This window comes from Boleophthalmus pectinirostris, unplaced genomic scaffold (assembly GCF_026225935.1).
Source record: "Boleophthalmus pectinirostris isolate CB_2022bp ecotype Guang Dong unplaced genomic scaffold, ASM2622593v1 HiC_scaffold_16, whole genome shotgun sequence".
Taxonomy (NCBI): Eukaryota; Metazoa; Chordata; class Actinopteri; order Gobiiformes; family Gobiidae; genus Boleophthalmus; species Boleophthalmus pectinirostris.
The window spans coordinates 4194997-4221367 of NW_026571095.1; the positions used below are offsets into that span (position 1 = coordinate 4194997).

Below are 26371 nucleotides of genomic sequence, written 5' to 3' on the forward strand. Positions count from 1 at the left end.
GTTTGCCGTAGTTAAAACGTCACGGGTCAAAGTTGAAGTGCTTCCGTTAATAGACATAAACAGAAACAGCATGGAGGAGAGAGAGGACAAGGAACCCGCTTCTGGCATCTTAAAAACATCTAAAAAGGGTACGATCGGCTATCAAAGTGTGTCTTATTGCGTGTATTTGCCTTATCAACTTATTTCGAAGTAGAAAATGCTTGTTTTGTATAGCGGCACTTACAGGAAAACCTCTGAGGATGTAGAAGTGTGACCAGATGTTCCTACACTGCAAAAAAACTTGGCCAAAATTTGATATAAACACTTAAATCTATCAGAAAATGGCTTAAAAGTAGTGAAATTTTCTGTCCATGCAGCGGGATCATCTTACTTGACAAGTTATCTTAAAATAAACGACCTCTGGACTAGAATGAAGCAGTCTGTGATAAGTGTTCATGGGCTGCAAATAAGTTGATGGAGGCTTAGTTTTAGATAAACATCCTCGAATATCAAGCAAATCTGTATGACTGAATCTAAAAACAAGTGAAGTGCTGCAGAAGAAAACAGTGATAAATGGATTGTAGCTTCTTTTAAACATGTATTGCCTAAATTTAAGATCTTCTGACATTTTCTGAGTCATGAAAGAAATATATGTGACAATTTTTAAGATTATACAGCCAATTCAAAACTAATAAGTATATAATAAATCTGAAAACAAGATGAATAACCCGATATAAGTTTTGAAATCTTCCCAGTCCCAGTTTTGAGCCCTGTGTCCCCTGTCCCAGCAGATTTATTCAAAACCAGAGATTTGGCCCAGTTTTATACAAGAAATGTCCCAGGTGTCACTATTTTTGACCAAACTGATCCCTGCCAACAGTAAATTCATGGACATTTATCTGTGAAACATAGAAAAGCACAAAGAAACTGTGACTATACTGACTCATGTTAGTTTTGAGTAAGTCATAAAAGGGTCAAGTGCAGAGCAATTCTCTGTAATTACGCATTTTCAACAATTATCAACCAACTCAAATCGACAGTGTTCCAGTTTTTGATTTTGAAATTGTGGTCACCTACCCCTATGTAGAAGTTGAATGAAATTGGCTATTTTTGAATGAGTTTAGGAATTGTATGTCAGCTAAATGTGGACAAAATATTTGTTTTCTTTTCAAAAATTAAATTGAATGTTATTAAATTTGTGTCCTTTGGCATTACACCACACTCACAGTCACCTTGTATTACTATGTGTGTGACTGATACTCGTGGTGGTCAGAGGGGTTGAAGGAGTATGATACAAAAGCTCCATTTTGATACTAAGTTATAGATTCGATACTCAATACTGATTCCAATACCACAATGAAAAAACAAACTCTTTATTTTCAACATTAAATCATAATACTTTCTTTTCTATTCCCATGTGGTTTTATATGTATGTAATCCCTCAGTTGTCCAGGTAGGTTCCATAGTGGTCCATGGGTGTATACTAGTCAATGTGCTCTTATACATGTTCTGATACAGCTCAACATCATTCTAAAGCTGTTCAGGAAAGGTTAATTTCTGTCCTGTGAATGGGACTTTTTAGTATCGATACCTGCCCAAATGATTAGTCAGTTTCGGTACTTATTTTAGTATTGATTACTATTTGATTTTCAATACTTTTAACAACCCCAGTAGTAAGTGAATGAATAATGTTTGTTAATGCTTTTCTTTTCAAAGGTGCAAAAAAGTCAAAAGCTTTGAGCGCTGAGGAGGAAGCAAGAAGGTAATGCCTCAGTGAATTCACTCTTTGATATTATTATTAGGGCTGTAGGATGTTAGTCTTTTAGTTAATTAATCAATCAATGGAGTCTTAGTCGACCAAGATTTGTATCAGCCAACTAATCATTTTATTTTGATATTAAGGATTTATATTGGACAACTGCAGGAAGGAGAAGTAGTGAGAGCGAGTTATTTTTAGAGTATTTATTTATATATAAATAAGATTAAACTCATGATTCACAAGTTCAGTCTGTCTTTATATGAATACAGTGCTTCCTAGTATTTTTTCCTGCACACCTTGAACTCCAGTGCAGGTGTAGTCTTGTGAGTGCAGTTTGGGTTAGATACATAGAGATACATAATGGTTTTGAGAGCTTTTGCCACGCCTCCTTTTTAGTCGACCAATTAATCATCAGGATATGTCCTTAGTCGACTACCATAAGAATACATCCCTAATCATTATGAAGTTTACACAATCACAACATTATTTTAAGCAATATTTGGAAATTTTGTGAATGAATTGTTTTGTGTTTATTGTCCAAGGAGGGAGGCCATAAAAGAAGCTCTGCGTGAGAAGCTTGAACTTGAAAAAAGGGCTCTGCAGATCGTAGAGCGCCTCCTGGAGGAGAGTGTGACTGAAGACTTTCTTACAGATTGTGTATGTTTATCACGACAATATCTCTGCAGTATTCTCAAGCTTTTGGGTTTGGTTATTTTTTTGGTCATTTGTTTTTATTTATTCAGGCACGGTTCATTACTCCTGCCAATTATAAAGACACAACAGAGGAGAGGTCCATTGCCAAACTGTGCGGCTATCCCGTTTGTCCGAATAAACTCGGAAAGATCCCAACTCAACAGTACAGAATCTCCACCAAGACCAATAAGGTGTATGACATCACAGAACGCAAAGTAAGTGGACATAAGTGGACATTAAAGGTGCATTATGTAACTTTTCTGGTGGAGGGTCCGTCAAATGCTTTTCTCCACTGAGATGTTATTCCTTTGTCTGGAATGTTCCACAGTATGGCATTAAAACGTTTTATCTTCATGGAGATTAAAACAGACCAAGTTACAGGTCAGATCTGTAGAGAGGTGTCCTCGCTCACAATCAGAATGCTGCTTTTCTAGGTATTTTTGAGCTATAAAACACCTGTGATTGAATAAATGTGTAACGTAGAGCTGTTTAATGTCATACTGTGGAACATTCCAGCCAGAGCAATCGCATATCCATAGAAACAATCAGATGATGAACCCCCAACCAAAAAGTTACATGGTTGCACCTTATTACAAGAAATATTTCTTGTGGGTTGATTCATTAAAATATGTTTGTTTTCCTATAGTTGTATTGCAGTAATTTCTGCTATAAAGCGTCTAAGCAGTTTGAGGTGCAAATTTCAAAGACGCCCTTTTGGCTGCGGAAACATGAGAGGTGAGTCTAATTTATGAACAGGCACACAAAATATGCACCCAGAAAGCTTTATTTTGGGTTGCCCCTTGATGCTAAAATTTCAAACTCTATTTCAGAATAGGAATAGACTCGATACTCAATACTGATTCTGATACCACAATGATAATAATAAAAACACTCTTTATTTAAACAAAAGAATGTGATTTTTAACATTAAATTGTAGTATTAGTATTGTAGTAGTGGTCCAGATTAGTTCCATAGTGGTCCATGGGTGTGTATACTAGTCTATGTGCTGTTATACTTGTTCTGATATACCTCAAGATCACTCTAATTTAAAGCTATTCAGTAACGGTTCATTTCTGTCCTGTGAATGTGACTTTCTTAGTATCAATACCTGCTCAAAGGAGTATCTAGTTTCAATACTACTTTTCTTTCCACAGCCCATCCAAAATAACGTTAATGAAGAAAGGAGACACGTAAGTACAATATTTAAAAACACGCCTCATGTACAGTTTTATATCTTGCAATTTAAATATGCACTGTGTAACTTTTTGGTTGGGGGTCCGTCACATTCTTGTTTGTCATTGCTCCGCTTAGAATGTGCCACAATATGACATTAAAAAGATCTAGGTTACATTTGTTCAATTACCGGTGGTTTTATAGCTCAAAACCATCCACAAAAAAAGGCATTTTGACTGTGAGCGGGGTCGCCTCTCCACAGATCTGGCCTGTAACTTGGTCTGGTTTGGTTTCCATGCAGATGGAAAGATTTAATGCCATATTGTGAAACATTCCAAACAGAGCAGTGAAGAAAAGCATTTGACAGACCCTTCACCAGAAAAGCTACACAATACACCATTAACCATTTGTGTTTAGTGGGAGCTCTGGTGAAGAAGTCAAACTTTCGGAGAGACCTTTGCAAGAAGACGACATCGAAAACCCAGTCTCCACCCAAACAGAACCTCTCAAATCCAGTTCAAAACCTGAAGAATCTGAATCTGGAGATAGTGAAAATGAGCTGGACTTTGTCTCAAGTGTGGTCTCCAAGAAAACTGGTCCCAAGGTGCACTGGGGTGATCTGCCTAAACGCAATGATGAAAGTATGCAAAGTACAGTGGCCTGTGAGGAGAAATTTAAAGAAAATGGTAAACGGGAAATAAATGGCAATGAGGTGACACTGGACGAAGCTACAAAGCAGTTAAATTTGTGTAGCTTGCCTGAGAATAATTCCGAATCCCAAATCAATTCTAAGGAGGAAAATTCCAACATCGAAAGCAAGGAAGAAAACATTCCAACCCAAAATAGCGACAATACAAAATTAAATATAACTCAAGTTGGGATGAGTAAAAAAGGAGCAGACGCTTTAAGAAATTTGCTCAAACAACACGAAACAAAACCTGATTCGATTCGTCAAAACCTTTTAGAATACTTGATGAAAACACTTAAAGAATGGGGGACGGATGAGACACTGGAATTTCTGTACGGATCCGAGCGTTCAGTGGGAATGTCATTCGGAAAAGTGGAAGAGGAAGGGAAGGAGGAAGAGGAGCTGGATGAGGATGATATCGATGATGAAGAGGAGGCGGAGCTAAACGCAACAGGGGTAACCACGGTAACCGCAGCAGCTCCGGACTATGAAGAGCTGAAGAGGGAGGCGGAGCAGATGAAGCTGAAAGTGAAGGAGTTTTATAAAGGCACCTGGCTGCATGAAGAAGATGAGCAGAGAAAGCTGGTAATTGATTTGAATTTCTATTTAAACTTAAATTTAAACTCTAAACTTTGCTCACAACCACATTTCAAATAACTGCAAAACTGTGCAGTTCCTGGAGGACTAAAGGAAAGACTGAAAGAGGTTTTGGAGTATAAAGAACAGTGTATCCACATTCAAACATTAAAGCGCATTACGCAAAATTTACTCTTGTGAGCTTTAAGGCATTATAGAATGTTGTTACCTCCTTAAAAACATCCCAGGAGTTGTGTTTTGTTTCAGTCACACATGTTTGAGTAACCCTTTATTATTAGTCTGTTCTACCTTGTGATGTCACAAAGTAGTAGGTTTCAAGTTAACAGCTGCTTTTTACCTTCAGTTCAGTAGAGACGGGCAGTTCCAGGGCTGAAATCATCCAAATGATTCCAGTGAAGATGTGTGGAGTTTAAAACACAGTGGAGCACTTCCTGTATTACCACATGACATCACAATGTGCAACAGAGTGTTTTCAGTTTGAGAAGAACTGAATGAGAAGAGCTCAGCCTAAATATGCTGGTTTCATGAGTTAAACATGCATGAATGAAAAACAAAACACAACTCCAGGTCTGTTTTTGTTGAAGAAACACTATAACATAGCTCAGAAAATGGCATAATATGGGCCCTTTAAAAGTCACCTTAAATTGTAATAAAAGACTAATTCTGAAAATCAAATGATTTCACTGTATTCCTCACATGTTATTATTGTCTGTGTTCAAAAGGAGTCCACTGAGCCTGTTAAAGAGCCCATACTCCCCCTGGTGGACTCTAAAGCGCAGCACGTCATTCAGAAGAAGATCACTGTAGAGAAACTCAGCGCCAGGTAAAACTATGTGGACTTTTTAACTTATTTTTAATATTTGTTTTTTTCTTGACCGATGCCAATGTGATACAGATTGTTAAAAATGCAGAGAAACCAAAGGGCGAGAAGCTCTGGGCCAATAAGTGGGGTTGATTTATTATTTTCTTCAAATGGGGGGTCTGTCACCTTATATGTCACTGCTTTGCCTGGAATGTTCCACAGTATGACATAAAAAAAAAACAGCTCTACCTTACATTTATTCAATTATTAAATTTGTGAGCGGGGTTGACTCTCCACAGATCTGACTTATAACATGGTCTGGTTTGGTCTCCATGAAGATAGAAAGGTTTAATGTCATACTGTGAAACTTTCCAGAAAAATCAATAACGTCTCCATGACCCTCCACCAGAAAAGTTACACAATGCACCTTTAAATAATTTCTGTTTTTTTGTTTCCTCAGCCTTAAGAACATTGTTGGTCCTCTTGGTCTCACGATGAGCATCATCTCCACAGACCTCAACAACCTGGTCCGAACTTTCAGGTCAGAAACTACTGCATTACATTCACCACAGCTGTGCACTGCTGCCATCTAGAGGCCAAAATTACACAAAGGCACATCAAATAATTCATGCTGTGAATGTTGTTTTGAACTTAAAACATCTCAACAACTCAAAACATTGACATCAAATAATAATATCAAATAGGGTAAAATTCTAAATAAGGTATAAAATCATTTCTATTTTCTTTACTTTTGTGGGTAATTTTAGTGTCATTTAACATTGGTCTGATACCTAAACAAGACACATTTAAACACATTTCTGTTGGATTTACATAATAGATTGTTACTGGGACTGTTACGTTTTTGTCAATATCACCTGCCCGTTGGTCTGTCTTTTTGTTAATTTTCAGCGTGTAAGATTTTAATGCTACTTTCGCCTCTTTAGCTTGTGTATAGGTGTGTGTGTGTGTTTTCCTCAGAGCACTTCTTAAATCAATGATGGACTGAGAGCCACAGTGTTTCCTGGGATTGTTTTTGAGAAGCTGTAAACCTCACAGATCATGTAGCAGGCCTCAGAGTGTACAGAGTGTAACAGGGATCCAGTGTTCGTGAGCAGTGACGGAGCATTCTGTTGTGTTGTGTTGCCAGGTTCACCAACAGAAACATCGTTCACAAGAGCCCAGAGTGGAGCCTCATCGCCGTGGTGCTGCTCCATCTGTAAGTCACACACATGATGGACTGTATATATATATATATATTCTTTATACAGTCTATTGAACACTGAACATTCTAATTGTTGTGATGTAATTAACAGAGTTTATAGTTTTCACCAGGATTATCTACGTAATAACTCTGCAATATGGAACAAAACTGGCCCAGAGTATAGTATTAAAAACTGTGGTGGAAATTTGGCCCACAATAGTTTTAAAATGGTGGATTTTATGATCTTATTTGACATTTAAAGCCAGATTTGACAGACTTTATATTTGTTTATTTTAGTAATTTTTTTAGACACAAATACAGTCACACTATAACAAAATGCAGACTCTGACCAGAGAGCGGTGGAAGCAAGTATTTTTGTATTTACAATAATAATAAACAATAGATATGCAAATGTACGTTCAGTGCGCCCATATAGTTTCAGTGCAACAGGTTTTTACTGTAAATCTCTGTATCTGAACTCATTTAGACTTAGACTTTATTGATCCACAAGGGAAATTATTTGGACACAGCTCAGACATCACAATATAATATAGGGATGTAACAATATCCAAGTCTCACGATACGATATTGTCACGGTATGAACCTCATGGTACGATATTTATTGAGATATCACGGAAAAGCTCATGATATGAAGGGGAGGCTCATGATTAGGGATGTAACAATATCCAAATCTCTCTGTATGATATTTTCTCGATATATACATCTCACAGGAACAGACAGGTGAACAATAATATGCTGATTTTTCCTCTTAAAATGCCTTGACAAGACTTAATCCAAAGAACTAAGACTTAAAAGTGTTAGAACTGTTATTTCTTCATGACATCTGCAATGAAATGGAGCAAAGGATCATGGTCTATGTAGTTCTCGGTCTTTATGTTGCTGCACCATAACTCTTCATTTAAGCAAAGAGATTTATTCAATATATTTTGACGGTCCATGATATTATTGTGAGAACTTTGATGACCCGATATCACTATATTTTGGTTATTGTTACATCCCTAATATAATATAATAACAAAGAGTAAAAAATAAAGATGGTAATACACTCTATTGTTACACATAAAGATGGCACACTCAGGTACGGTGCTCAGTCTGCACATGGAGCTACAGAGGTGCTGAGGCTGCAAGAATTCATTTGACTTCTCCATCTTAAATTTATTCACTAACAGCGATTTCTATAAAAATGACCTGAAAAACATGAATTTTCATAGTAAGTGGGGCGGCCTCTACACAGATCTGGCATGTAACCTGGCCTAACGCTGGCCAAGTTACAGGTTTTTGTTGTCATTGTGATAGAAAATAAATTATCATTTTATTTATGGCATTTTATTTATGTTTCCATGGAGATAGACAAGTTTAATGCCATACTGTGGAACATTCCAGGTAAAGCAACAACATCGCCCTTAAGACAGTCAGGTTTTAATGCAGCAGTACCTCCAAATAGTTTCAGTGGGGCAGATTTTTACTGTAGATCTATGCACTTGAACTAAGATAGAGATTAATTAGAATTGGTAACTGTTGGCAAGCATTCAAGGGCACACCATCACCCTGAAAAGTTACCTAGTGCACCTTTTAACCAGTAAAAACTCAACATATGCTACAATTATGTCCATCTGCTTCCTGCATATAAAATATTTACCACTTTAGTTCAGTTTGGGTCAAAATCACAAAGTTTACAATAGAATTTCAATGAGCATCAGTGGGTGTCATGTTCCAAACCACGCTGGCTCAATCACTGTGGGCCTGGCTTCAGTCTGCAGTCTCTTTGTTGGTTTCCTTCTCCCCAGTTTGATTGTAGTGTGAGCTTTTGTTTGAGGGCTGCCATATGGACTCAGGGCTATTGGACTCAGATCCGCATGGCTCTTATCTGGCTCCTGATTGTAGCAGGAGGAGATCCGTGTGCCTGTTATAACGCCCTCTCTGTCCACACACTCTCCACACACATGACTTTATACAGGCTGTGTTGGCAAGTCCTCACTTAAGATAAACAAAGTACTGCAGGGTTGATAAAAGTATGGAAAATCAGATGCTAATCGATAATAAAATGAGTATCGAAACTAGATATTCATTAGAGCAGGTATTGATGCTAAAAAAGTCACATTGACGAGACAGAAATGAACCTTTCCTGAATGTCTTTAGAATGATGTTGAGCTGTATCAGAACAAGTAGAAGAGCACATAGACTAATATACACTCATGGACCAACATGGAACCTACTGGACCACTGAGGGATTACACACATATAAGACCACATGGGAAAATAAAAGAAAGTATATGATTTAACGTTGAAAATAAAATGTTATTGTCTAAATAAAGTTTTTTAATATCATAATGGGATCAGAATCAGTATTGAGCATTGAGTCTATTCATCTTTGACATTTTCAAAGTTTGAAATCAAGTTTGAAATATTAATATCGTGACTACAACAAAGTGTAACTCATGAAAACATGTTAGATTTGCTGCTCTGCTCTGTGCGGATGCCTCTGTTTTCTTTTTCAGAATAAGATGCTCTAAACACTGCATTGTTGTAATGTTATTAACAGGACTTATCATTTTCATCAAGACTATCAATGTAATAACTCTGCAATAAGAAACAAAACTGGCCAAAAGTTTAGTATAAACAGCTATTGTGGAATTTCATCCACAACAGTTTTAACAATGGTGGATTCTTTTATTTTACTCGACAGTTAAAGCTGGACTTTGACAGCTCTAGTAGGATACAGAATGCCTGTGGACCCTATCATCATACCACTTTATATTTGTTTATTTAAGATTAGATTGGATTTAACTTTATTGATGTTAACACATGTACAAGCACTAGTGCTGTCTGGATACTATCATTTCAAACTCTATTTTGATACAAAGAAACAAACTCAATACTCAATACCGATTCTGATATCACAATAATAATGATTTATTCTTTGGACAATAGCATGTGATTTTCAGCATTAAATCATAGTACTTTCTTTTATATTCCCATATGTCCTTATATCTGAGTAATCTTTCACTTGTTCCACAGTGGTCCATGAGTGTCTACTAGTCCATGTGCTCTTATACAGCTCAGGAGCATTCAAAAGATGTTTTAGAATGTTATTAAAAAATAGTAGTAATTTGCAATATCTGGTCAGCCTCACCATATTTGTTCTTTTTCTAAAGACATTAACAGTATATTCACAATATTTCTACAGCCTTGAATCCATGTGCCCTCAGATTTGACTGGAGCTGGTCTGATTCAGCTCTGTGGCTCCTCCTCATTAATAATTAGCTGTGCATCTTATCTGTAGGCGAGTGGCAGCTGTAGTCTCTCTGGCCTCCTTTTGTGTGGAGTCTCAATAATGCATGGACCCTGTGCAACCCTAGCCCCAACTGAACTGGACACTGGACACTGGGACAAGGCCACAGGAGGGAGAGAACTAAAGGGTTGGAGAGAGCTAGAGGGGGAGAGGGCCGGACGACAAGGGGAAAGGAGCAGAGGATAAGGGAGTGGGCCAGAGGGGAGAGGGCCAGAGGGGAGAGGGCCAGAGGGGAGAGGGCCAGAGGGGAGAGGGCCAGAGGGGAGAGGGCCAGAGGGGAGAGGAGCAGAGGGGAGAGGAGCAGAGGGGAGAGGAGCAGAGGGGAGAGGAGCAGAGGATAAGGGAGTGGGCCAGAGGGGAGAGGAGCAGAGGATGGGGATGAGGACCAGAGGAAAGGGATGAGGGTCAGAGGTTGGAGAAGAGGGCCAGAGGATGGTGGAGAAGACCAGAGAATAGGGGAGAAGACCAGAGAATGGGGGAGAGGACCAGAGGATGGGGAAGAGGACCAGAGGATGGGGAAGAGGACCAGAGGATGGGGGAGAGGACCAGAGAATGGGGGAGAGGACCAGAGGATGGGGAAGAGGACCAGAGGATGGGGGAGAGGGGAGAGGACCAGAAGATGGGGGAGAGGACCAGAGGATGGGGGAGAGGACCAGAGGATGGGAGAGAGGGCCAGAGGATGGGGGAGAGGACCAGAGGTTGGAGAAGAGGGCCAGAGGATGGTGGAGAAGACCAGAGAATGGGGGAGAGGACCAGAGAATAGGGGAGAAGACCAGAGGATGGGGGAGAAGATCAGAGAATGGGGGAGAGGACCAGAGGATGGGGAAGAGGACCAGAGGATGGGGGAAAGATCAGAGAATGGGGGAGAGGACCAGAGGATGGGGAAGAGGACCAGAGGATGGGGGAGAGGGGAGAGGACCAGAAGATGGGGGAGAGGACCAGAGGATGGGGGAGAGGACCAGAGGATGGGAAGAGGACCAGAGGATGGGGAGAGGGAGAGGACCAGAGAGATGGGGGAGAGGACCAGAGGATGGGGGAGAGGACCAGAGGATGGGAGAGAGGACCAGAGGATGGGGAGAGGACCAGAGGATGGGAGAGGGAGAGGACCAGAGATGGGGGAGAGGACCAGAGATGGGGGAGAGGACAGAGGATGGGGAGAGGACCAGAGGATGGGGAGAGACCAGAGGATGGGGAGAGGACCAGGATGGGGGAGAGGACCAGAGGATGGGGGAGAGGACCAGAGAGGAGAGGAGCAGAATTGAGAGTACCTTAATGTCTCATTGACTACAGGACAGAAATGAATCTTTCCTGAATAGCTTTAGAATGTATCAGAACCATAGACTGTATATAACCACCACGTTCCAAATAGTGTTCATGGGACAATTCACATTGAAAAATTGTGGCCCCTCTCTCTGTAACTGCTGCCGGGAGCCTTGTCATTTTGTTTTAAAATGTTTGTATTAACTTTTACATGATCCTGGTGTTTTTATTTCACTTTTTTAGCAATAAATTCCTTTTCCTAATATGGATTCAATTTAATATTGGCTCCAAATTCATCTATTTTAACTGCTAACCTCGTGAGCTTCATTTGACTGGAGCTTAAAGCTGTTGGTAGCGTAAGTCTCCCTTAGTCCACTTCTTTATCCAGTCTATGAGCAGAACAAGTATAAGATGGAACCACTTAGGGATTATATTGATATAAGGCCACATGGGAATATAAAAGAAAGTTCTATGAATTAATGTTAAAAATCACGTCCTATTGTCTGAAGAACGCACGGTATCAAAATTGGTATTGCTATTTTTTAGTATTAGAATCAAGTTCGATTTTTATTTATTTTTTTAGTACACTATCTAACTCTGTTGTATCTTATGTTCTTGCAGGTTATCTGAAGTGTCCCCGGTGGTTCGTAGGGCGTTGGAGCAGCCGTCCTCGGTGCAGTATCTGAGCACTTTGATGGAGGAGCTGGGCCTGAGCGAGGAGGACCTTCTTAGACTAGTGCTCCTGTTCAAACCACACACACAGTTAGACCCTGGATCACAGTCCTGACTCTGCTTTTCAAATGTTTAATAGACAATATGAGAACTGATTTTGGTTACAATAAAATCAGCTGCATTCTTTTACTTTGTGTGGAGGACTTTTTTGTAAGATTGACCCTTTATCATGCCATGTTGTAGACGATTATAATGGCTAAAAAAAATAATATTTAGATGAAGACAAGCAGGAAGAGTCCCTCCTCCAGGCCAATTAGGTTTGTGGAGATGCAAGCGCGCTCAGAGTAAGGACGCAAGTTTAAAAAAAGATGCACAGTGGGCTTTAACCCTCTCAGGCTCAAATAAATTTTTAGTATCAGGAAAAATCTGATATTTGGGGAAAATTATAATATGGGGTAGTAATATACAATCCTGACTTTTTTATCCTTTGTAAACAAAAAAAGTATTTTGCACTTCTGACAGGCCGTTTGTGTGTAACCATTTTTGCACAGTCTGCATCACCCACGTTTATCAGCATGGATGGGAGAAAAGGCTCCTGAGTAAAAAAAAGCTCATAAAATATGGATTTAGAGTAAGTAGGTAATTGGAATTTAGCTGTTGCAAATCTGCAACACCTGCCTGGAGAGGGTTAAAGAGGACAGTAATGTTTTAAACCAAATCAGAACTGAATATATCTAAATATGTGTAAAAAAAAAACAAAACAAAACAATGTGCTAGTGAAAAAAATATATAAATAAAAATACCAAAATCCTAACATAAATTAAACATTAACTCATCAAAGTATGAAACTCTGACTAACTTTTTTTTTTTTTTTTTTTTATCAGAGTTCAGTAACAACTGTTGTTTACTTTTCCTTATTTGCCCACTCTTTAGAGCATGCAGTACTCTATGTGCTGACATGTGGGAGCCAGCCATGTGTACACAATCTGTGAGGCCTTGTCCAAATCAGATCCTCCCTGTTTTAAAGCCATAGCCCAAATAAATCACACCCAGACTCTATGCAGTATCATAAAAGTGTACAAGTATTTGAGAGTACTTCCTAAATATGGCCCTTTACAGCCCCGTAACGCCGTGTAGTCTGATAATGTTATGGCCGGTGAACAGATGGTGCCCGATGTCTGTGCAAAAGTTGATAATTTTGTTGAGTTAAAAACAGGGATGTGATTGATGACTGTACTGCTTCTCTTTTTCAGACTGAACAAGGCCATTGGGTTCAGATCAGACTAAGAACTCTCACTTAGCAAGAACACGAGAACACTAATTAGCAAGAAGTTATGAGATCTTGTTTATTCTAATGCTTAACTGACTCTTGTGATCTCTAAGCCATGTTAGGATGTTGTTACCTCCTCAAAAACAGACCTGGAGTTGTGTTGAGTTTGTTTCATTCACATGTTTGAGTAACTCTTTATTATTAGTCTGTCTACATCTCCAAAGCTCAGAATGCTCTGTTCTGCTCTGTTGTGATGTCACGTAGTAGGAGTTTTCAAGTGAACAGCTCCTTTTTTATCTTTAGTTTAGTAGAGATGTCAGTTCCAAGGCTGAAAATTTTAAGTTGAGTTTAAAAACACAGAGGCACACTTCCTGTAGAACCATATTACATCACAAGGTGAACAGAGTGTTTTTATTTGAGAGAAAACTCTCAAACCTGCAGGGTTTGTGTGAATGAAACTAAACACAACTCCAGGTCTGTTTGTGATGAGGAAACATTACACACAAATGTGTATGTATTTGCATTAATTAGATTGGGTTTGTTACTTAACATTCAACCAGTTTATGGCTGTTTTAAAATCTTGCTCTAGCGTCAGATGATTTTGAAGTTGAAGTTGAGATTGAAGTTTTCAGATACTGCACATTTACTTCTACTCGAGTAATATGTTTGATATATGTTTAAAAGTACTATTACCTAAGTCAAGATTTTGGTTACTTTTTCCACTGTGAGCAAGTCTCCAAGTGACAAAAGCCAGATTTTGTAAATAATAAAATATTTTTCAAATTATAAATGACATGTCTCAACCAGACAGTTACTCCAGTTACTACGAAAAATCACCTTTTATTTCTTAGTCCTCCACCAATGAGCAGTGCTGTGTACTGTGTACTGTGTACTGTGTACTGTGTACTTTCAATGGACACATTCAACTCACATTAGTTTATTTAATCAGAATAAGTAAAAGTAAAAGTATTCACAAAAATATATATACAAACATAGTGCAAAAAGTGTCAACACTCCTTAAATATTAAGTTATTAGAATACATCCAAGCTTTGGTCATTAAATATGAGTCCAGTTTTGAGTCCGGGTCACTTGGGAGCGTGCTACATAAACTGTGTTTATACATGGACATGGCTCCTCTGCTAGCCCACTGCATTTCAAATAGGAAGTGAGCACGGGCACTCTTCTGGCTCCATCGACTCTGGCTCCAATTCACTATCTATGAAACAGAATCTGAATTTTGTTTCTGCTCTTGTCAGGCTGGTCTTTTGGTCCTGGTGTTTTTATTTTACCATTTTGTCTATAAATCATTTGAAGGGGCTGGTTTGGGGAGTCTTTTGGGGGCTCTGGGTGGCTCTGGGTGGCTTCAGGTGGCTCACTTGTGGGCGTGCTGGGTCTCCTTGTGCCTCCTCAAGTCCACTTTTCTCTGGAAGCCTTTTCCACAGAGGTCACAGCCGAACGGTTTGAAGCCCGTGTGTTTCCTGCTGTGAGTGATCAGGTTTGAGCTCTGACTGAACGCCTTTCCACAGACCTGACACTTGTGAGGCTTTTCCCCTGCAATAAAAAAGGGTAATACAGGTCAGTAGTGCCATTAAACAGAATGCATTAGAAAGAGTTGGTCATAAAACTAACTAATAAACTAACTAGGGGTATGGCGGCAGGAAGGGTTTGAGTGTGACTTCCTGGTAAATAATTGTTTCTCCCATCAACCTAAAACAGCCACAGCAGGTAAAATCCTCCGGCTAAGGTAGTCCTGACCAAGACTAGCTCAAGATCTGGAGATGGGTCCCAGAGGAGATGCCATAGAAGCACTGTTTGAAGGATGGGTCAAATGCAGAAAATGAATTTGCCTCATGAGGGATTAGATAAATATACTATTACTACTATCTTTCCTTAAACAGAATATGGCTTACATTATGGTAGAATAATGTGACATTCACACATTTAGTCTTGTCCTCCTCTCCTCTGACCTGTCCTCTTTCTCAGCTTTATACTATAGGCATTTATTGTTGCAAAATTGTGATATACAACAATGCAACTTAATGCTTAAAACTTAACCACTTTGATCATCTAGGAAGTCATTCCAAGATGAGTATTTACGTGGTCACAGTTACTCTGTGTCTGTATTATATTTGAACTCTTATATTTTCTATTTAAGTTCAATGTATACTTTATTGTCCCTGCTGGAAAATTAGCAATTTGCATCTTTCAGTGCCGCTGGGGCTACATGTCAGGAACAGAGGGAACAAGTGCAACCCTTGGGGACCCATCTCTAGATCTTGAGCCAGGCTTGGTCAGGAGTCAGGATTACTTTAGCAGGAGGATTTTACCTGGGCAACTCAGGAACCTGGAACCTTGTTGTTGTGAGGTGTAAGTACCGTATTTTCCGCACTATTAGGTGCTCTGGATTATAAGACGCACTGTCATTAAATGGTCTATTTTCAAACTTTTTCACAAATAAACCACACTGGACTTTAAAGGAAACACAACAGTGTGATGGGTGAGTGGTTTTGTTTGTTTGTGGCGTTCACGGTGACTCTGGGCTTTGTTCAGTTGTGGCGTGTAGGGAGGGTGCTGTCTGGGACCAACGGATTGTCGGCGTGTTCACAGTGACTCAGTTGTTCAGATGTGTCTAGAAGTGGCACATTGCACTCGCTTTTTCGGTTCGTTCCTCCGTTCTGTTCCTCGTCGGCGTGGAGTGATGAGTGTGTTTGCGTGCGCTGCGGGTGGTGCGGCTTTGTAGTTTACTGAAGTTGTGCTGGAACACCTGAGTGGATTCGTGTATAGGGCGCTCTGGATTGCGGGGCGCCAGTCGTTTTTTGATGCGGTTAGAGGCTTAAGAGCGTGTCTAATAGCCCGGAAAATACAGTAGTAGCCTCTGATTTGCTCGATCATGTTTTGTAGCTGTTGGACTCTCACCAGTGTGGATGAAGGTGTGTTTCTTCATGTCGGACTTCTGGTGGAACCTCTTCCCGCAGAACTGGCAGGGGTAGGGCCTGGTGTCTGAGTGGATGAGCAGGTGAGTGGACAGAGTGGACGAGCGCTTGAAGCTTTTCCCACAGATTTTACAACTAAAACTGCGCTCCTACAGGATACAAACAGGGACAGCATGGTCAGGAACCAGACAGACAAAAACAAGGAAGAATTCTGCTTGAATTAAAAATAAAAGCTCAAATGACATTATATTATTACCAGTCAAAAGTTGAAATCCCTTCTCATTCATACTTTCTACATACAGAAGAGTTAAATTTATGATAATGATAAAACATGTGTGTAAGTGTGCAACAAAGAAAATGTTTTATATATTCTACATATTTTTTAATATATCTGTATATTTAGTATTCCATCTTTGAACTTCATGATGAACAGAGATGTGCCTTGTCAGGGTCAAGAAATGTCAAGAGTGCAAACCAGTGAACAAAGCAAAGCGTGTTATTTAAACCAAAAAAAAACTAAACCAGATATTCTAAGTTTATCTGTTGTTCCATATGTGTTCATTCATAGTTTTGATGCCTTCAGCAAGAATCTACAATATAAATAATGATAGAAATTAGAAATAAACAAGAGACATCAATGAAAACGTGCCCAAGCTTTTTGTTTTTTTGCAGACTTTTTGCACAGTCCATGTCATGAGTTTGAATGTTTTCCCAGTTCTGTGTGGAGACATTGGTAACACAATGACAGAGCTTACAGCTGTTCACAGATCAGATGACAGCGCAGTGGAGGGTTACCTGCGAGTGTACGGCTCTGTGCTGGTCCAGACTCACAGCGTGTCCGAATGTTTTCCCACAGACGCTGCATTCAAACGGACGCGAGCCGCTGTGGGAACGCCGCACGTGCACCTCCAGCCCGTGAGGGGTCGAGAACACCTACACACAACACAACCGCCATGTCATACAAGTCACATTTAGTCTCATGTGTGAAAATATGGTGGATTTATGTTTTGCAGTGTCATCATGCCGGAGAGGCCTACATGTATCTCTATAGTGGAATGTTCAGCAGTTACCATGGAGACACGAAGCACACATTAGCAAATACTGCCAAAAAAGTTAAAAAATTGTCTGAAAACTCAAGAAAAAGTGTATTTAAAGGAGACATTTTCAGGAGGTGTGATCAGTGTGAGTGCTGAGAGTGTGAGGGCTGAGGGTTCACAGAAAGGTTAGAGCGACTAACTGAAAAACTGTTGGTTAATGCTCAATAACTTGTGACTATAATTTTAGGTGTGAGAAACTTGTTTAACGGCACAAATCAGCTCAGTCGGGTCTTTGGTCTGATTGTGTTAAAATAAAGCTTAAAATCTGACAGAGCTCCAAACAGAGCAGTGTCTACAGTTAGCGTCACACCCTCACGTTGATGACATCAGCTGTAACTGTCAGTACTTTTATGAACTCTTGGTGCACTACATGTTACTTTTCCATAGAACTATTGCGCCATGCAGATGATTTATTACTTTTGATAGATTAGATGTTATTGGTGTGTCTGAATGGTCCACATTATGTGGGGTGAGCAGATTTTCATAATCAAAAACTGGGACACCCCCGATTTGTGGTGGTTGGTAATAATAAAAACGGCCACGTAATTAAGGAAAATTGTTCTGCACTTGGCCCATTCATATGTAACATGTCACATTTTCTTTCTGTTTTGATCATTTTTAAGCAGTTTTTCTGTATTTGACCTAAACACATGACAATTTATGTCTCTTTTTACTTTTGACAGGGATCAGATTGGCCCAAAATAGGGACACTGGAACATTTCTTGTATAAAACTGAGACAAATCATTGGTTTTGGATAAATCTGCTGGGAGTGGGGACACAGGCTCAAAAGTGAGACTGTCCCGGGTAAACAGGGACGCCTGGTCACGTCGCCCTAACCTTATGACATTTCACATATCTATTTCCATAGAGACAAACAGATGAATCCAATGAAGTCACAGGTCAGATCTGTGAAGAGGTGAGCCCGCTAAAAGTGAGAATGCATGTTTATCTAATGTATTTATTATTACTTTTTTTGGAAATAAAAACGCCTGTAATTGGATAAATACAAGATAGATCATTTCAGTCTCATACTGCGGAACATTCCTGGCAAATCACTAACGTCATGAGGACAGAAAAGTTACATAGTGAACCTTTAAAGATGAGACAAACTTTAGTCTTGTGAGCTTCTGGCCATGTTAATATGTTGTTATCTCATCAAAAACATGCACCCCTTCCCTCTCCTCTCTCTCCTCTCCTTTCTCTCTCCTTCTTCCCTCTCTCCTCTCTGGTTAAATACTTTCATAGCGACACTGACCTTACAGCACTTGATGCATTTGTAGGTGCCGTGAGATTCGGTGAACTCCTCCTCTGTTTTGACCTCTGCTGACGGGAAGGCCCTGGGCGTGTAGTCCTGGTACGGGCCCCTCTCGATGGAATAGTCCACGACAGCACCCCCCTGTGAGAACCGCGGGTGGTACGATCTGCCCATGAAGTGACTGAGGTTTGACCCAGAGAAGGTCCAGGAGCAGGGGAACAGAGAGGAGGGGAGGGGGCCTTCATCTGCCGCCACAAGAGAGCAGCTTTCTGAGTCTGGAGAGGTGAGAGTCAAGAGGTGAAGGGAGATTTCTCCACTAAAATGATTTCATATTTATAATGCCGTAAAGTTACTGTATATGCAAACATAAAGTGCTGCGAATTGGCTTCAGAAGTTAGGATTCAGTTTGATTGTTTATGCTTGTGTCTCAGTCAAAATAACAGTTCAATCTAGTTCTTCTAACAGTAGAAGAAAGTTTCACATTTCTGTTCTATACATTTTAATAATAATTGGTATTGGTATAATAGGTATCCACTACTACACAGCACAGTTGATCCCAGGGTAAAGGTGAGTAAAAGCTGTAGTTATCCTTCCCACTGTGAGTAAGTCTACAAGTGACAATTATGATTTAGTTTGCTCATTTTTAAAATACCAGATTTTGTGCATTATTTAACCCTTGTGCTCCCCTTAAAATAATCACACCTGAGCTCCTTTGTGACAAAAATGTACACTGGAAAAGAATACCACACTATTTTTATGCAGTACAGATTTTTGTCCAACTTTTTTATATCAGTGTCTTCATTTACTTCTTCTCTAATCATACATACCAAATATTATATCATATTTTGAAATGTTAACCACTTAAATGCCATTTTTGACAGCAAAAGTATCGAATTCTGTGCATAAAAAAAAAAAATAATAATAATAAATTAATTAGATTTTTTTCTGTATCTTTCAACTCATTTTAATTTGTTTGTGTTGGGATTATCAGAGGCTGGGGGCTCATTTAGAACAAAACAATATTTTTTTAACCTCAAATATCCACATCTCTGGACTTCCGTGTAATGTAAGATACACAATAAAAAGAAAATATCAAAAAATTAAAAAAGACACTAAAACAAAAACAAATTTGAAGGCTTTTCAATGAAAAATAAATCAAAAAATAAAAATACACTAGCACAGTTATGCCAGTAAAAAAGGCATTTTAAATGGAAGTCAATGGGACAAAAATGTACCAAAGGATCATGGGTGTGAGTATTTTGTTTATAGACTGTTCAATTAATGTGACCTTGAAAGAAAACACACAAATTAAAAATATATCACAAAATACACAAACTGGCCAATTTTGGTGCTATTTGGTGCAATATAACCAAAGTTATGCAAGACAGAAAAGTTTGGATGAACAAAAATGTTCCTTGGGGTGCAGGAGGGTTAATGTTTTGTTCTTCCGGTGACATTAACTTCAAATTATAAATCAGATCTTTTGTCCCTGCAGACTCTTTAAGTTACTCTCACTTGAGCAGAAGCTTCCTGAAATTTTACTTGAGCAATTTCTTGGAACTCTGTGCACTTTCTTACAATTTTTGGCTACTCTAACCAACTCTGTGTGTGTGTGTGTGCATGCGTGTGTGTGAGTGTGTGTGTGTGTGTGTGCGTGTGCGTGTGCATGTGAGTGTGTGTGTGCATGTGAGTGTGTGTGTGTGTGTGTGCAGTGTAGTACCTGGAGATGAGGAGGGAGAGGGGGGTCTCCAAAGGTCACAGTCCAGAGAGGGCTCACAGCTGTGAGGGCTGCAGGACTCTGAGCCTGGGGTGAGAGGGGGCTGGTGGAACAGGGCACCCATGGGACACCGAGACTCTGCACCAAAAAAAACACAGGACAGGATATCATGACGTTATCTATACCAAGTACACCAAGTACCAATAAAGAAAATAACTGGCTTTCCAAGTACCACCAGATCTAAACCAGGTCTGCAGCAGGACTATTCCAGGTCTGATCCAGGACTAAACCAGATCTAAAAGTGGACTACAGAATCTCCACTGTAGTTCTAAACAAGAATTATCTGAATGAGGAAAAAGAAAAAGTGAATAAAATGAATTTAGCCAAGTCCAAAACTGAAGATTTTTCCAAGTACCACCTGAAAGAGCTCGCTTACCACAGTTTGAGAAACACTGATCTATACAACACTGCACTTATAACCAGTGTTGGGAAGGTGACTTTTAAAATGTATTCCCCTACAGATTACACATTACATACCCCAAAATGTACTTTGTAATGTAATACATTAAATTACTTAAAGTGAGTAATGTAATCTGAATACTTTAGTCCTGGTTTAGTCCTGGTTTAGTCCTGGTTTTAGTTCTGGTTTAGTTCTGGTTTAGTCTTGGTTTAGTCCTGGTTTTAGTCCTGGCTTAGTCCTGGTTTAGTCCTGGTTTAGACCTGGGTTTAGTACTGTTTTAGTCCTGGTTTTAGTCTTGGTTTAGTCCTGGTTTTAGTTCTGGTTTAGTCCTGGTTAATCCTGGTTTAGTCCTGGTTTTAGTCCAAAATGTGAAAACAGGAACATACCACCGTGTAATCCATTTACTTCAACAAAGTAAAGTCCAATTACCACTCACTGAAACAGTAACTGTAACTGAATACAGTTATTCATTATTTGTACTCTAACGCCGATACATGTAATCCGTTACGCCCCAACACTGCTTCTAACTCAATAGGGTGCTCAAAGTTATAAAGCAGGAGTCTCCAACCTGTAGCTCGGGAACTATCAGTATCTCTCCACCCTCTTCCAAGCAGCTCGCCAAAGGATTTCTGAATTATACATATTGTGCTGAATAACTCAAATTTGATAAATTAAATGCTTTTTACTTTTGTACATGTATCATTTTGATGCCAAACTTTGTACACTAATAAAAGGATAAAGGTTTATTTTTATAAGTATCTAACTGTACCTCATCTAGGGCTTAATGTGGCTCTTATATCTGCTCAGATCCTTGTGATCACTAAAACCAGTAGCTCTCTGGCATTTTCGTTTTGTAAAAGTAGCTCACCGGAGGAAAAAGGCTGGACACCCCTGTTATAAAATGCATTTTCAAATTCCACAGTATGTAGTATACAACAAAATGGGTTATGAAAAGTAAGGAAAATCAGATATTTCATCATCATTTGAGCAAGTGTCGATACTAATAAGTCACAATCCAGACACAAGTGAATCATTCCTGAATAGTTGAATTGCTTATAGAATGATGTTGAACTGTATCAGAACAAGTATAAGAGCACATAGACTAGTAAACACCAATGGACAGTGTTGGGAAGGTGACTTTTAAAATGTAATCCCCTACAGATTACAGATTACACACCCCAAAATGTAGTTTGTAACGTAATCCATTAAATTACTTAAAGTGAGTAACGTAATCTGATTACTTTGGATTACTTGATATTGTCATGTTTTTTAAACGACATGAATGTAGCAACCACATCCTGAAAATTCTTGTTTGTTGTCTTCAAATTGTCTGAGCCCAAGTCTCCATGAATAAGCAACTGTTTTCTGTAGAGAAACAAAGACCATGAGATCTTAATATAAGAGGTTTTGTCTGTTAAAAGACAGAAACAAGCTCAGTTTTTCCTTCACCAGATTAAAAAATATTATTGATAGAGAAATTATTTTTTATATGAGATCACCTTAAATTATGTCAACCTACTGTTAGGTGTCATGTTGTTTAGTCCTGGTTTAGTCCTGATTTTTAGACCTGGTTTACTCCTGATTTTAGACCTGGTTTAGACCAGGTCTAGACCAGGTCTAGACCAGGTCTTTAGTTCTGGTTTAGTCGTGGTTAAGTCCTAGTTTAAACCTGGTTCAGTCCTGCTTTAGTCCTGCTTTAGTCCTGGTTTAGTCCTGGGTTAGTCTTGGTTTAGTCCTGGTTTAGTCCTGGTTAGTCCTGGTTTAGTCCTGGGTTAGTCCTGGTTTAGTCCTGGTGTTAGTTCTGGTTTAGAGGCGCACAGGAGGAAGCGCGGTTTACGCGAGAAAACACGGTCCACACGCGGCGCACGAGACGGTGGTGTCCACGCTGTAACTACAGAAGGAGACGTGGTCCGCGAGTTCTCAGGTTGATGACGATGATGAAGGTGTGTGTTGGTGTGTGTTTGTGTGTGTTTGTGTGCGCGTCCCCTCATGTGGCAGGTCATTATAGGACAGTAGTGCAGACATCATGAGTCTATGCAGGTTGTTTTCACCAGTGCCAGTAGCTCCTGTTTCACATTTAAGTTGTAGGCGATTTTATATTTGTTTTTTTATATATATCTCACATCGGGAGAAGAATTTCCAAGACACAAATGCGTTTTAACCAATGCACTGCTGCTTCCACTGTGTGACTGACACCGCCAACGTTAACATGACGTTTACATCGCTCTTACTGTCGCGTTCTGTTTGGGTTTCCAACAATGAGTGGAATTACCGAAATAAAAAATAAATAAATGGGATGTAGCACAAAATGTGAAAACAGGAAAATACCGCCTTGTAATCCACTTATTTCAGCAAAGTAACTGTAATCCAATTACCACTCATTGAAACAGTAACTGTAACGGAATACAGTTACTCAAAATTTGTACTCTGATTACGTAACGGCGGTATATGTAATCCGTTACTCCCCAACACTGCCAATGGACCACTATGGAACCTACCTGGACCACTGAAGGATTACACACACGGGAATATAAAAGAAAGTACTACCATTCCTTTCTGTAATTCACATTCTACTGTCTAAAGAAAGAGAAGAATGAAAGAAATTTTAGAATCCTGTCAATACTACCAGTGTTGGGGAGTAACAGATTACATGTACCGCAGTTCTATAATCAGAGTACAAATTATGAGGAACTGTATTCGGTTACAGTTACTGTTTCCATGAGTAGTAATTGGTAATTGGTCATTTTTATTTATTTTTTTGTAATTCCACTCATTGCTGGAAACTAAACCAGGTCTAAACTAGATCTAAACCAGGACTAAACCAGGACAAAAACCAGGACTAAGCCAGGACTATATCAGGACTAAATCAGGACTAAAACAGGACTAAAACAGGATTTAACAGGACTAAACCATGTTGCGTGAACGTGTCTCCTCGTCTTCTATCAATAATATTTTTAATACAGTTCACTGAAGTCTGGGCTTTTTATTTTGTTTTATCAGACAAAACATCTTATGTTACAATGTCTTTGCTTCTCTACAGCAAATCAAGTAATCCAAAGTATTCAGATTACGTTACTCACTTTAAGTAATTTAATGAATTATGTTACAAAGTACATTTTGGGGTCTGTAATCTGTAATCTGTAGGGGAATATATTTTAAAAGCAAACTTCCCAACACTGGACACTACACCAAAGTATAACCTTCTACGTGATAAAAACCAAGCATACTATTTGATAATTACCATAAACAACATATAATCGGTCCGATATTTGTGCATGTTTGGCATATTGATTGCAATAATCACTCATACACTGGAAAAAACAATATCTAGGTAAGTTAAAATGACTTAAATTAAGAACATTTTACTTTATTTGAGTCGATTCAACTTGACATGTAAAAGGATCGACCAGTGGAGTAAGTGTGTTTTTCTTAATTCAAGCAACATTTGATTTTGTTTCTTATTTTAAGTACAAAAAGTCAAGCTCCATTGGCAGATCATTTTACTCGTCAAGTGAAATTGATTAAAATCATGATGAAACTTTCTTAATTCAAGTCAACTTAACGTGACTAGATTTTGTGTTTTGCAGTGTATTAATAGTAAACACAAATTACATGTAGGATTATTTAGAAAATCTCAGAAATCATAAACGGCTCTACTCTTATGGCATTCTTCATCTGGTTTGTCAGTCATATTTTGAAAAGTAAGCACCCCGTTACAAATGTGAGCGCTTTAATAAAACATAAACTAAATGTCAAACTGAAAAAGTGTGCAGAAAGTCACATCGTACTTTTCTTTACTTTTTAATATCTAGTTTAAGACCTACGTTGTGTGTTTTGGGTCTAATTCTGCAGCTAAAAATCAGTTTTTGAACATTTCTGAAGGTTTTATTAAAATGTCATTAAAAATATAACATACAAGCGAGTATCCAGGGTAGTGTAGCAGAGGTTGATTGATGCGTCAACTTCTTAGTGACTTCATCAGACTTCAACTTTGAAACAGCAACTTTAGAAGAGCTGACTCACATCACTTTGCATTCAAGCAATTCATGCAACACCAAAGAAAACCTAACCTTTTGGCCTTTAAAAGTTGCTCCTTTATCTTTAAGCTGAATGCTATATTTTGGAGTCTCCAGCAGAGAAGTTACGTAGTGCATCTTTAAAGGGCTCTGGCAAACTTGTGAATAGCCTTGACGTTTTCTAGTTGATGAATCCTAACTTTTAAGACAAGTTTATAAGATATATTTTGTTTCATGTGGTTTAGGCCCAGTAATTAGAGATTTTCAGAATAAAACGGAACAAAATATTAACTTTTTAACCCTCACATTGAGTCTATAACGCGTTCTTACCTTCTTTGACGTGCGCCAGGATCGTGTCCAGTCCGTTACACGGCTCGTCCAGTGCGCGCGGCCGGTGGTAGCTGTGCGCGCGCTTACTCTTGACCAGGAAAGACCTCGGCATGGCTCGGACTCAGCTCGTAAATTCGTAACGTAAACTCTTTTAAACCCTCTCCAAGGCGCTGTCCCGTGCGTAATGACCCCGCTCCACGCCAGCGGCAGGTTTATGGCATTCACGGCGCGCTATTACGCATGCGCAGAAGGCCGTGCCGCTGAACAGGTGTCTTTGGTTCTCAGGTGACGCTGCGTAAAGACACGGGGAGCTGCTCGGGACTCTGCGGAGGACTGTCCCGTCATGCCTCTGAGCAGTTAAATTGAAGGAGCGAAAAAGAGGAAGTCTGCAGTGGTTTTAGAGTATGGCTGATCTCTGCTACTGTTTATCTTCAGGGCAAGACTTAAAGCAAGCAGAAATCATGCTACCAAAATCAGGACTGATATATTAAACAGGCCTATGAGTAACTGTGATGAAATTAAAGGGCCATATGACTCTATTTTCTGATGATTTATAATGTTTCCTCATCACAAACACACCTGGAGTTGTGTTTTGTTTCATTCTCACATGTTTAACCCACAAATCTCCAGTGTTGGGAAGGTGACTTTTAAAATGTATTCCCCTACAGATTACAGATTACACACACCAAAAAGTAGTTTGTAACGTAGTCCATTAAATTACTTAAAGTGAGTAATGTAATCTAAATACTTTGGATTACTTGATTTGCTGTAAAGAAGCCAAGACATTGCAACATAAGATGTTTTGTCTGATAAAAGAAAATAAAAAGCCCAGTCTTTACTTAACCAAATTAAAAATATTATTGATAGAAGAGGAGGAGACACGTCCGCACAGCATGATTTAGTCCTGGTTTAGTCCTGGTTTAGTCCTGGTTTAATCCTGGTTTAATCCTAGTTTAGACCTGGTTTTAGTCCTGGTTTAGACCTGTTTTAGACCTGGTTTAGACCTGTTTTAGACCTGGTTTAGACCTGGTTTAGACTGGGGGGGGATACAGTCATACTCATACTCATAATTTGTACTCTGATTATATTATTATTACTCTGGTACATGTAATCTGTTACTCCCTGACACTGCAAATCTCACATAATTTAGGATG

At 39.2% G+C, this 26371-nt stretch overlaps 2 protein-coding genes across 2 annotated transcripts; one reads left to right on the forward strand and one right to left on the reverse strand.

Moving 5' to 3' along the window:
• Positions 1 to 36: 36 nt before the first annotated feature.
• rpap2 (RNA polymerase II associated protein 2) lies at positions 37 to 12326 on the forward strand. Its single transcript, XM_020917241.2, has 11 exons — positions 37 to 128; positions 1696 to 1741; positions 2281 to 2395; positions 2482 to 2646; positions 3078 to 3166; positions 3586 to 3621; positions 4022 to 4877; positions 5612 to 5712; positions 6152 to 6232; positions 6839 to 6907; positions 12087 to 12326. Exons 1-11 carry the CDS (start codon positions 71 to 73, stop codon positions 12250 to 12252), a joined length of 1782 nt encoding a protein of 593 aa, XP_020772900.2. The 5' UTR covers positions 37 to 70; the 3' UTR covers positions 12253 to 12326.
• Positions 12327 to 14328: 2002 nt separating this feature from the next.
• gfi1aa (growth factor independent 1A transcription repressor a) lies at positions 14329 to 25551 on the reverse strand. Its single transcript, XM_020917240.2, has 6 exons — positions 25218 to 25551; positions 20415 to 20549; positions 18695 to 18969; positions 17137 to 17274; positions 16325 to 16490; positions 14329 to 14959 (listed from the first exon to the last, which is right to left on the reverse strand). The coding sequence occupies exons 1-6, from the start codon at positions 25327 to 25329 to the stop codon at positions 14781 to 14783; spliced, it is 1005 nt and encodes a 334-aa protein (XP_020772899.2). The 5' UTR covers positions 25330 to 25551; the 3' UTR covers positions 14329 to 14780.
• Positions 25552 to 26371: the final 820 nt, after the last annotated feature.